This window comes from Maniola jurtina, chromosome 3, assembly GCF_905333055.1.
Source record: "Maniola jurtina chromosome 3, ilManJurt1.1, whole genome shotgun sequence".
Classification (NCBI taxonomy): domain Eukaryota; kingdom Metazoa; phylum Arthropoda; class Insecta; order Lepidoptera; family Nymphalidae; genus Maniola; species Maniola jurtina.
Window position 1 is genome coordinate 7,715,457 of NC_060031.1, and position 12,961 is coordinate 7,728,417.

Consider the following 12,961-nt stretch of genomic DNA (forward strand, 5'->3'; position numbering starts at 1 on the left):
CAATACTTGGTAATGAGAAAAGTTTACGGCTACAGTGAGCTCTTAAAAGAAACTGCTTTCTCAAATATTGCCTGAGAAAATATTGGAAAATATAACAATTAAGTACTATCATAATATTTATGAGCATATTCTTGTAAACAATCATAGTTTTATTAACGCTAGCTTTTGTCTGGACTTGATCCGCGTGATAAATAATTTTTAGCCTACAGGGATAATGTAGCTTACCTATCAGTAACAGAATTTTTAGAATCAAATTAGTGTCGGTAATTATCCCCTACATCCAAACTCACAAACACTATAATAGTGTAGATAGTGCAGATCGGTACATTAATTAGGTATTCAAAGGTATAAAAAAATCACAAGGATATCAACTCAAAGACATAATATTACATAGGTACATTCAAATGTTCGACGTCAAATATATAACTCCACATATACACTCCACATATACACATATACACTAATAAATCCACATGTAGCTAAGTATTTATTAAGTACTAGCCACGAAATGATAACTTTAATTTCACATCACGTACACTACTCGTAACATCGATGCAGGCAGCAAGCGACGATATATCTACCTATTGGGCATTAATGTGGCTACTAATGGGCTGGCAACTAATGACTAATGGCAAAGAGTTTGTTTAATTTCATTTAAATAATTAGATAGTTGCTTACCGCGACTCTAAAACACCACTATTTAAAATAACTAGAATTTATTTTGGGCAAATATTTAAAAATTCCATGATACTTATTATAATTAAGTAGTGATTCAAAATGGTATTTGATATTTTGATCACTGTCATCTGATTAAATGAGGATTTTTTTCAAATTCAGGTTATTTTAAGTATTTCAGAGGACCCCTTTTTATTTGCGGATAAATAAATCTTGTGACGCAAATAAATTCGAATTGTGTCAGCGTCACGTATTCACACGTGGTAAATGTGCCAAGGAATGTATCGTAGCGCCTTGTCCTTTTTTACTTGTTGGTAGGGTTGCTAGACATTTTGGTTTACGCCACGTACTCGTATTAGGGCCCCGTACCTCAAAAGAGAAAAGATAAAAGCACTTTGTTGTCGGTCAGTCTGTTTGTTAATATCCTTCTTCCATGAATGCGAGATTTAACAGGTAGAAATTAAATATCAAATATTTAATTTTATTCTTACTTAGATCTACGGTCCTTTGAAGCTGTAAAAATCAAGCTTTAAGTCAAAGCAATAAAAAGTAGCAATTTTACCGCACTCGCAAATAATAAAAATCATAACCTTTCGGGTACTTCGTGTTGACATACAACCATGAAATGCAAGAAGCAAGGACTCACAGCTCAAGTAAAGGAAAATCTCAGAAAATCATTGATTTGTAATTAACCACAAAGAAATTGCAATTACAGACGTACATTTTTTGCAGTTGGAGATAATTTAAGCAACAAAATAATTAGACCGTAGGTATCCTTAATCTTCGGTGCCTTGTCCTTTTTCTTGTTCGTTTTTTTTTTATTTTGGATTCTCACACATATGTACAATATCTGGTGGGACTGTGTGGCAGACTAGATAGGAAGCAACATTGCGTTGTCACACCCACAAATGATACGAACTTTCTTTGCGAATGAACGCGAAGGCGAGTGGCGCAGCTATAATAAACCTATTTGCAATTAAAAATTAATCAACGATAACCAAACTTTTCAAATTGGTAGTTTGCTCGTAAGTCTGACAACCCTAATTGCAAGCCCGTCTTACATTCGTATTCGTAAGCCCTCAACAGAACGAGTGCGAAACAATGCTTAGATATGCATTTTTTATTTGTGCACTATGATTACGAAAACTCTTGTTGATATGTAAATGAAACAGTTAATGATGATAACAAACATGAAAGTGTTTCGCAGTCGCGAAATTGCTCTTTTCGTTTCATAAAATTGCTCGGAAAAGAGCGGCTGAAAGACGCTTGTGACGGATTTAGTATTCATATTCGCAGTCATATAATATGTCGCGCCTTGATTCCTCATAATTTCAGTAAAGCGAGAGTTTTTGTCAGTTTAGTTACATTTTGTCAGGCACGATGGGGATTCGTTTTCAGTGGAATATCTTGTAGCGAATATTATGTTAAGAATTAATATTCAACATTTCGCAGCAGCGTACGTGACTAGGGAGTATTTACAGAGCTTAGCAAAGCGCGCGGGCTCAGCCTCCACTACCCTTGTACGCGGGTGTCCGTTGTTTGGCCGGAGTAGGTATTTCAAATTGAATATCATTATGCCGACAAAGATTCGCCAAAGTAATGTTTGCCAAAGTAACATTTTCCCTAATTTGATTTCGCCGAATGATCATTAATAAGCCAGAATGTCAAACGTCAAAAAAATGTCCACAAATTGTGTTTTAGTTGATCACTTATTTAGCAATTTATATATTATATGGTCAGAAACAATTGCATGAATTTTTATTTCTTCGACAGCCCAAATTCTATATTTAGGTTCAAATATTACGGAAGAAGTAGAAAAATAAAATAAGTAGTAGGAAAAACAAAGAGGTAGTCAGCACAAGTTACAATATAAAAATTAGGGAATTTAAATAAGACATTGCTACCTGCCAAATTTCATGATTTGAAATTCTTTAATTTAGGTCTACGGGAAGTACCCTATAGGTTTGATTTCCTTGACGGGGACTTGTGTCTGCCAGACAGACAGACAGACACAACGAAGTGTTCGTATAAGGGTTGAATATTTCCTTTTAAGGTTCGAAACCTTAAAAATCGTGAAAGATTTCAGATCTAATAATGATAGGGTTAACATAATATGTATTTCGGTCTACCAACGGAGAAACTTCCTACACGGTTAGGCACTATTGTAAAGCATAATACATGGATGATTTACAGTGCTTTTGCTTAACTTTTTTATAGTATATAACATTAGTTGTGAACTTATATACTGAGTTACGTAACAGCTGAAAGTTGCAAGTTTGAAGAGAGTAGTACTTATATAATGTTAAGTTTAGTTCTCGCGAGCAAATCATTTGGGTCGTTTGAAAACTTTGAAATAAAAACTATTGCAGGGACCGCGCCGGATTCTTTGCTCACTAGTTAATCAGATGCTTGCTTCGCTCCTATAGTCATATAAAACCTAATAAAACCATTACCAATACTAGATGCGCTGATTGGAACAATAAAAAACAATCATCTACCTCGGCACTCGGTTCAGTAGAAATTGGTACGGACTAGAAACATAAATCATGATTTTGTAACAAAACAATTATTTATTATACCTACAAATGGTACCACGCATGATGGTAGGCATTTTGTCCCCTTTTACACATTAGGTTTTCGCATAAATGTATTATTAATGTGAGACCGACGTTGGAAACCATTTTCAAAGTTCCATAATATGCGGGTCTGCAGAGGCGTAATTGTGAGCACAATTGATAAATTAGTCCCTAGCACGTTAGCTGCCTGCATTGAATACCATATCCCTATTAACGTGAGGAATGTTGACACAATTGGACGTACAGTCCGCGCTCAACTAATCCAATGACGGGATGCTGATATTATGAAGCGAGTTCCTAATTGCAATTTTGGCGCGTGTGAAATACTGACCACCGTTAAGTATTCGGTCATTCCATTTCCCACAACGCGAACGCCAAAACACATTTTCTTGCTCTATATTATAGTATTTTACTGACAAGCGATTTGGTACAAGCTTCGTGTAGTCTGTACGTAAGTTGAGGGATAGAATCCTATTCTATAATAAAATGATATCCTAGAGATGTGAATTATATCAATACCAAGCGCTGTGCTGTGGTAATGTACTTAATTACTAATTAATTATTGTGCATCTACAAAGTTAAAATGTTACACTTTTCATTAGTCTACGTCAAGACTGAAGTACCTACCTACTTACTTTTAAGAGGGCTCTCTCCGTCACTCGTTTCATACAATCGTAGTTCCAATTTTATTTGAATATTAAGCAACCAAAGTCCATGAAATTTTGCAGACATATTCTAGAAACTAATATCTACGTCTGTGGTTTTCCAGATTTCTGTTAAAATATTCGGTTTCAAAGTTACGCGGTCTTAAAAATTTTCATACAAATCTTTGAGCCCCTGTAATTTTAAAACTACATATTTTTAGAAAAATCTAAAACACCACAGACACAGATATTAGTTTCTAGAATATGTCTGCAAAATTTCATGGACTTTGGTTGCTTAATATTCAAATGAAATTGGAACTACGATTGTATGAAACGAATGACGGAGAGAGCCCTGTTAACCGAAATTTAAATAACACGATAAAATTCTTAGATCGTTTCGTTTTCATATTGTTTGCATGAAGATAATACCTTGAAGTTAAGCTCTGTGAGCAATATAATGCAGCAAATGGGTATGTTAATGTCTCCATATTCGGAGTTATGTGCGTTTTAAGAAACTTATCGCTTGCTTTAGCGGTAAAGAAAAATATCGGAAAGAAACCTGCTTGCCTGAGAGTTTTTCATAATATTCTTAAAGGTGTGTGAAGTCTGCCAATACGCACTTGGCCAGCGTGGTGGACTAAGTCCTAAACCCTTCTCATTCTGAGAGGAGACCAGTACGCAGTAATGGACCGGCAGCGCGGCGATGGGTTCAGATTTGAGATGACGACCATTATATAGTCAAAACAATACTTTGTTACTAGTAATAAAACTTAGTCACAAGAATGTTTCAGACACACGTTGAACCAACTAGCCATCAACTAGTGCATGAAATAGCAGCTGTCACGCACATGTGTATTAAGAAACCCGATAATCATTTAATTATTTATTTATATTAAGTAATTAAAGTTGTGAATGAATAATAACTATCATTAGAGCGCTTTAGCGAATTAATAAAATAAAAGCCACGTCGCTGCACCACAGGCGCTCCGCTCGAGCGGGCCAATCTCTTTGAAACTGCTCTAGGGGTGCGTTACCTACTCTATTTTATGGATCGTCAGTCCCGTTAATTAAGTTTTTTATTACGTCGTCGTCGCCTACTCAGTCGCTACCTTTTTCTTAAATACAGAAAATATGAAAAACGAGACACCCGCGACTTCTATAGGGTTTTTGAAAATCCCGTGGGAAGTTTTTGGTCTTCCCGAATTTAAAAAGTCTATGCCCGTTCCAAGAGGCAAGCTTTCTTTGTACCAAACTTTTTCAAAATCGGTTAAGCAGATGGGCGATGAAAAGGTTAGACAGACAGACACACTTTCGTATTTATAAACTATTAGTAGTATAGAATATGGATACTTATACAGATGTAGCATATTATATAATACAACGAACATTATATTTCGGATTGTTCTTAAATCTGTATTATAATAAAAAGATAACATGTGTGAAAAGCCGCCTTTGCACCCTAGCACAATACTTATTGTTTTCATTTTGTTTAAAAAAATACGTCCTGATTTCGTTGCAATAAAGCTTTCTACGCTATTAATTAATTTTATTATAAAACGAATACTGAACTAAATACGATTAGGGAATAAAATATGACGTAAAATACGATAAACTACCTACCTCTCAATACTTACGTCTATACATTAATTAATTAAAATCTTCGTTGATCTAATTCTAACTTGAGAATCTCTGATTGGTTTCTGCGATATAATATGATTACATTACAATATACCTATAAATTCAAATAGGCTCTAGTCTCGCGGAACCACCAGATTCGAAAACTTTCTGGTCTGACTTCGAAGAAAACTTTCTGGTTGTATTTAGTGATTTGACAATCTTTGTACGACATCTAACTATTATTATTGATGTTTTAAGAATCTTTAAGTTAGGTACCTCTATCCAATAGCAATGAAACTTGCAGAAGTTAGTTCTGACAAGTCATTTGCAATTAAATACTCACAGCAAGTCAACTTCTGCAAGTTTTGTAAAGCTCACAGAAATTGACATTGATATATGACAATAATAGCCGACTTCTGCAAGTTTTTTTACTAGTGAACACTTTGCATAGTTAACATTAATTAGAATAGGCTGTCTGTCATCAGATTTCCAATGCATCACATAACAGTAATTAGAAGAAGACAATTTCTCTAACTGGTATGTAGTGTATCTCACGCAAATCACGGCGAAGTCACGGAATGCATGGACCATTAACCGACAATTTGCATTTCCCTATATCTCCTATAAATTGTAGCTATCAATCCATGTGAAACATCGCATAGAACTTAGGAATGATTTTATCGCATGTATTATTTATAATATCACGATGTTATTATATAAGCAATATACCAGCTAAACGGTATTTGCGAAATCACAATTAGTACTTTCATAGTGCCAGTAGGCCGTACTTACTAAGCGGATTCGAAGAAATAATATTCTCACATAGAACAGGTCTGTGTTGTCTAAACGCAAAGATAACCAACTCGATGTTGGCTTTCTCTTATTGCAAAAGTAGTTTTCAATCAGTTCAAGGCATACCTACTCCTCGGCCAAAACGTATAATTGTGTCAACGACTTATATTTGAAACAACCTTGCTGTATTCTAATTTATGTATTTACCGAGATTCCGATGAAACGCAATAATGCGGCCAATAGATGTAGTTTATAATCCTGGTCGACAGGCGCCGAACGCGTCCCTGGGCCCATCACCTACGGGTAATATCGATCTTATTTGAGCTTGATTAACTCGGACGTTGTCGACGTACTAATAATATCCCAACTCTGGCACTGATCCAGGAGAGGCCTTAATGGCACTTCGATACACGACAGGTTTTAAAGTTTACACATTTAATGTGTTCAGATTTTATATCATATCTCATCAGATTGATACATATATTGTAGCTAATTACCTTACCTAGAAAACAGACATACAAGTAACCTTTTAATACTGGCAACGCTATCTTAAATAATATGTAGGGGTACTAAATTATATTATTGTGGCAAAAAAAAAAAATCATCGATTACTTTAATCAAGGGAAAAAATATTATTTAAAAAGCTATGCATTTTGATAATGCTTTCAGAGTATTTAATAAATCCCAGATTTTTTAACAAGATAAGTAAGCAACTCTACAGCGATGATTTTACTTTAGAAACCCAGATCTCCCAATACATATCTAGATTCTAGAGATTCTTTACTTTTCATTGCCAATTTTTGTTTGGTGAATCAAAGCTAAGTGAAGGTTTAAAAGCATATTCCATTAGAGCATATTCTATAGGTCAGACTAAATCTTAACTCACTAAGTAATCAATATCATATAACGTGTTTTTAGGGTTCCGTACCTCAAGAGGAAAAACGGAACCCTTATAGGATCACTTTGTTGTCTGTCTGTCTGTCTGTCTGTCTGTCTGTCTGTCTGTCTGTCTGTCTGTCTGTCTGTCTGTCTGTCCGTCCGTCCGTCACTCAAGACAAACAAGTGGACCGATTTTAATGATTCTTGCACCAATAGACTCTGAATCTTTAATCTTCCGAGTGCTATTTCCAGTATTAAAGTAGGTTCTGACACACTGATAATAAAAAGAAAACTACTCAAAAAAAAAGTAAAACAGCCCATAAAATACTGTACCATGTTCTACAACAGCCAAATATAAAATAGTATTGTTTTTGTTTGAATTACTTTGGGGAATAATTGGACTATTCGCTTTGGAGAATGTCGAATAATAAATCGTTAACCGATTATTCACGATAACTATTCACGGCATCTCGAAATTATGCATTGTTTAAGCATTATTTATGGTCAATAACTGGAGAATCAAGCTACGCTCGGAGCTAAAAGTGTGCTTCCCAGACCCCCAAGCAATCGATTTCCCTCTATCCCGTGAAAATCGATAGAACCTACATCTATAGGCATATAGCCACTCTTATATGTGAGTACAAATAACGAAGTGGTTTGTTGAATGATTTTTTTCCACTTTGTCTCTATTCAAACTATGGAGTCGACTCCTATAGTTTAATAAAGAGCAATACAATCATGATTATGATAACGAGGGAGAATTATCGGCAAACTTGCATTTTAATAATTGTTTGATACAAGGTCTTATGTGAAATTAAACTGCCAAAGCCGCAAGCAACAATGAGTATTTACCCGACTGTACCAGAACAAGGATGATGTTTTTAATGAGGGGTATAATATTAGAGGTACCTAAAAGTTGTTTGGCGTCTTCTGTACCTACTCTGTAGTTATACTGTAGCACCTACAAACAGGTTGGTAGGTTTCAGTTTTGACAAAGAGATTGACGATAAAGAGCCAGTGTGGGCCAGACCTTCGTTATTTTATAAAAGCTGAAAGTTTCTCTGCGTATTGTCCCCAAACCAGGAAGGAACGATCAGGCACTATGAAGTTTGGATCATGATGGCATTGTGAGATATCAGGTAAAACAGGTGTAAAAAAAAGTGTAAAACTATATTTTCTTCGGAATAGTATTAGATACCCCCTGCTAGACACCCTTAAAGTTTACCATTTACAAGGTATAACAATATGTGCTTCTGTTTTGTTGTTATTGCGGCAGTAAAAATGCACCCTCTGTGAAAATTTCAACTCTACCAATTACAGGTCATGTGATACAGCCCGCTGACCACTGACAGACAGTCAGACGGACGCTCAGCAGCAGGAGGCTTAGCAATAAGGTCCCGTTGGCCCCCTTCGGGTAAACAACTCAAAAAAATTAGATAGACTCGATTCCTCGAATATCATCTCGGTCTAATTCGGTGCTAAAGTGTCGCAGGCGGAGATATGGTTGACAATCTTCAGTTTTTATTACCTATATTGTAATAAATATTACATATATTGTATATGTATTTGTATATCCTCGGCTAAGATACTTTTAGCACTGAATTTTAATTGTTTAGCAATTTTCTTAGTATTTTTTTTTAAGTTTTAAAATTCTGTTTTCGAAGGAATGCAAGAATACTTTACAAAATTAACATTTTTACACCGTGATGGCAAATGTCGATTTACGAAGAGGTTACATTTATATTCCACTGCCAACGGCCAACAAAAACACTAAACACGTGTGTTGACTCTCAACGAAACTGCTTGTCTTTCAGTCTTTTGAAAGCGATGATATGATATTCATAGTTTGCAAATGGTTTGCAACCATTGTAACTGTTATTACCACTATGAGCTCAAAGTACAAAGTACTCGTAATATGTGCGTAATCACAGCAGATTCGGTTTACGCTCTCAGTACGTAGGTAGGTACTACCTACGCTTCAAAAGTTTCAGTTGGTTGTGAATCCCAGGAGACGTACTGTGATGGTCCCGATTATAACACTAGCAACACGAAGTTTAAATTATGTTTATTTCAAACGAAGTCTATCAGCTATAATGATTTTTTTAAATATAGGATATTGTTATTGTCATTAGCCCTCTAAACATCGTCATCATCACGATCACCAGCCCACATCAGACTGGATGGGTTTCCTCCCAGAATGAGAAGGGTTTAGGTCATAGCCCGCCCCATTGGCCCTAATTCCAACGGCCAATCCTGTATAAGTATAATTTTATATTTATTTAAAACAATCACTCACACACTACATCAATTATTTGAACTGTAATCCTATGTAGATAGTTAAAGGCAATACGTACGATAATAATAATTATATTCCAAGTTTGGTTGTAAGAATAGCCTATTTATATGCAGCGCTAAATCAGAAAACATGACAACAGCAGATTCTACATTATACGACACTGGGCTTATATACTTCAGGGTTCAAATTAGCTTATGGGCATGATATGAGCAAGGTTGATTTGTATTCAAAACAGGTGCGCGTTTGAAGGTATCAGCACCACGCTCGTCATACAGAAAAGCGTGCCTCCGCACGACAGGATACATTAAAAATGTAAACTCAGGAATCCGATAGACTATATTATCATGATGCATGATTTTTTTTTGTTTGTAGATATTACTTAACAGAATTTCAAATACATAGTTTGAGAAGTAGGTATCATATTATATTATTATTATTTTTATTGAGATGTGAAAACGCGAGAACGAGTCGCGCGCTTGTACCGTACACTTAGGGCGTTTGTGCACTCATTCGTATTCGGTTTGTTTTCGTGATACGTGAAAATACGATTCAAAATGGTGGTAAATTGTGGACGCGTGTGCACTCATTCGATTCGTGATTTGATGGATACGTCCAAAATACGAACCGTATTTTAACGAATCACGAAAACGAATCGAGTACGAACGACTGCACAAACACATAGATTTATAATTGAAAGTTAAATAAGTAGTTAGTTATTTAGACAAATTGTGTGACACACGTGAGGTACATTCAGATAGTGCTGCATGTTATTTTATTATCACATTGTGCCTAAATTTAGAGTGATTTGTTAGAAGGCAAACTAAATGTTAATGAAAAAAATGGCCATGCGAATGTATTATTTAAGGTCTTTCCACTGATTTCAAAATGTTGCTTCCTAGTACTTAAAGTAAAGATAAGTAAGAAATACGGTGGTTAGTTTGCAGTCATGTGCATAGTTGCATTAGATTTGAAACCTGACCACTCCATAATTACTTACGCGTATTATTATAGAGGAAACTCAAAATGTTAGCTGGATGGAAAGGGCAAACGAAACAGTATTACAGTAACCTATATTGAAGGGCATACATAAATGCAAATGGTATGACTTGATTGTAGGTACTTACATAACGTTACAATACACATAAACTTGAACGTATACATACACAATGGCTATACACGTATCGCATTCACATGCTAATAGAATAAATTTGTAAATACCAGTAGGGTAGGTGTTCCTGTATCGATGACATTGCCGTTACTCACCTGCAATAAATAAAATTTCCGTAAGTAACGCCACACTACATTTACAACCAATTTATCTAAGCGGAACTGCAGACGACCGCTTTTTGTCTTAGATCAATTTAAACGGACAACGAATCAAATCAAATCATTTGTCAATTGCAAGTACCTATGTAAGAATGGAGTGCTCAGTAGTGAGCCGGTTATGTGCACAACAACACGCTGTGAGGTGTTTTTTCACTCTATGAGCGTTCTCCGTCTTTGAGCATAACATAATATACTTACCTATATAAATATATGTACTTAGTATACATATTATATATGTATTATGTTAAAATTATATCTTAAAATAGAAAGAAGAGGAGAGCCTCTCAATTACAAAAAAAAAATGTAAGCGAATTTTTCTCGAAGCTCGGATATTTTTCCGACAGATTAATGAATTCCATTCATCGTCTCAAAAGGCATATTGCATATTAATTATTTTATCTTAATTAAAATTTTGTATATTTCATAAGCTTACAAGATTTAATAGGTACTTATGTACCTACCTTCGCGTTGCTTGTAAGTACTGTATTGCTGTACGTATGTAGTGTAGTTAGTGCACCTAAACCTATGCGGATTAATGCTCGTTTAGTTGATACGTATTTAATTAATCAAATTCTCGAACATCTGGTATATATCACCACTAATATTATAAATGTGAAAGTGTGTTTGTTTGTTGGTTTGTCCTTCAATCACGTCGCAACGGAGCAACGGATTGATGGGATTTTTTGCATGGGTAGATATAGAACTTAAGATCCAGCGGAGAGTGGCATAGGTTACTTTTTATCCCGGAAAATCAAGAAGTTCTCACGGGATTTTCAAATAATAGAGTGCAGTTAAATAGGTACTAGCTGATCTGCCCCGGCTTCGTTTGAGAGGAATTTTTGAAAATCGGTGAGGAAGTGGAATTTCCAAAAATCCCGAAACACATCTTCATTTTGGCCCGGAAACTCAAATACCAATAATGTCATACATGCAACTTAAAAAAAACCGGTCTTTCACAAAAACTTTTATCCCGTATTTTAACCCCCTTAGGGATAAAATTTCCAAAAATCTGTGGGGGACTAAAAGGGCTGATGTAAGTAAAATGGAATGAGCCGCCTGCGCGCGGCAGAGTCGGGCAGTTGGTTGGCGCCTACCAACTCGGTTGGTCATGTACATAGTTTATAAGTAGATAAGCTCTGTTGTTGCTATGTAAATTAAATACATGATCTACGGTGAAGTCTGAGTTTAATTGAATCAGTAATAAGTGACCCAACAAATCCTTTCTTAAATCATAAATGGAATTTACTGTGTAAATTATTAGTTTCTAACAGCGCGTTGATATTTATAGATAAGTCAGTCAGTCAGAACAAGTCTTTTTATATTATGTATAGATAGATATGTATTTAAAATGCATATGAGTTAACAATGCACTTCACCGTACCAATGTTGCATTTGGGTAATCGTTGCGGTTCGACGGGGCAACGCGTCGGTCGCGAGCTGAAACCGGCTCTGGCAGCTGCCCAAATATTTTTCGTTTGCCCGTTCGAGACCGGGATAATTCGCCCTATTCACCTGTACGCTTAGTATGAGATTTTATCTCAGCAAAGTTGCTAGTACTCGAGCGTCGAAACACTTCACAGCGTTATAGTAAACTAGACCTTAACACAAACATGTTTTAAAGCTCAAGTAGAAATGTTGCGAAATTAAAATCAGTGGTATGGAATTTTTGACTTGAAACCAAGCATCTTTAGGTCCATTATAGTTTGACGTTATTGTGGTTCGACTCTCGGACTCTATCAACTTGCTGAGAAGTAAAATCTCATACTAAGCATACTGAATCGGAATACATTTATTTACATTGCACCATAGTTAGATAAAAGCAATAATAGCCTCTGAGGCCACTGAAATCGGTCGAATTGTTGGTCTTATAACGGCTTACAGTTTTCATTTATCAGACATAAATAATTAATAATATTATTATAGGACCGTGAGGTATATAGAGTTCCGTGATCCGTCGAATTAAATTATTATTGTTGTTCTTATAACAGCTTGCAAATTTTTACTATCAGACATAACTAGTAATTACAAAATTACTAGCGACCCGCCCCGGCTTTGTCCTGCACAAATCTTCAGAGGAACTATTGATTCCATTGTACATTGTTTTTATGTAAGTTTAACTATTCACGCAGTGCACGCCACGGATCAGATGAGACGAT

General features: G+C 35.6%; 1 protein-coding gene across 10 annotated transcripts in view; it reads right to left on the minus strand.

Moving 5' to 3' along the window:
- LOC123880930 (RNA binding protein fox-1 homolog 3) overlaps window positions 1–12,961 on the minus strand; it is a 58,979-nt gene that overhangs the window by 29,549 nt on the left and 16,469 nt on the right. For 9 of the 10 annotated variants that reach the window (XR_006799378.1, XR_006799377.1, XR_006799376.1 and 6 more), the window contains exon 2: window positions 10,698–10,742. The exons of the other annotated variant lie outside the window; for it this stretch is intronic. Coding sequence is in view for 6 of the 9 variants with exons in the window: in XM_045929340.1 (XP_045785296.1) it covers window positions 10,698–10,742 (45 nt within the window). In the remaining 3 variants the exon portion in view is untranslated. The remainder of the gene's footprint in view (window positions 1–10,697; window positions 10,743–12,961) is intronic. 10 annotated transcript variants of the gene reach the window in all.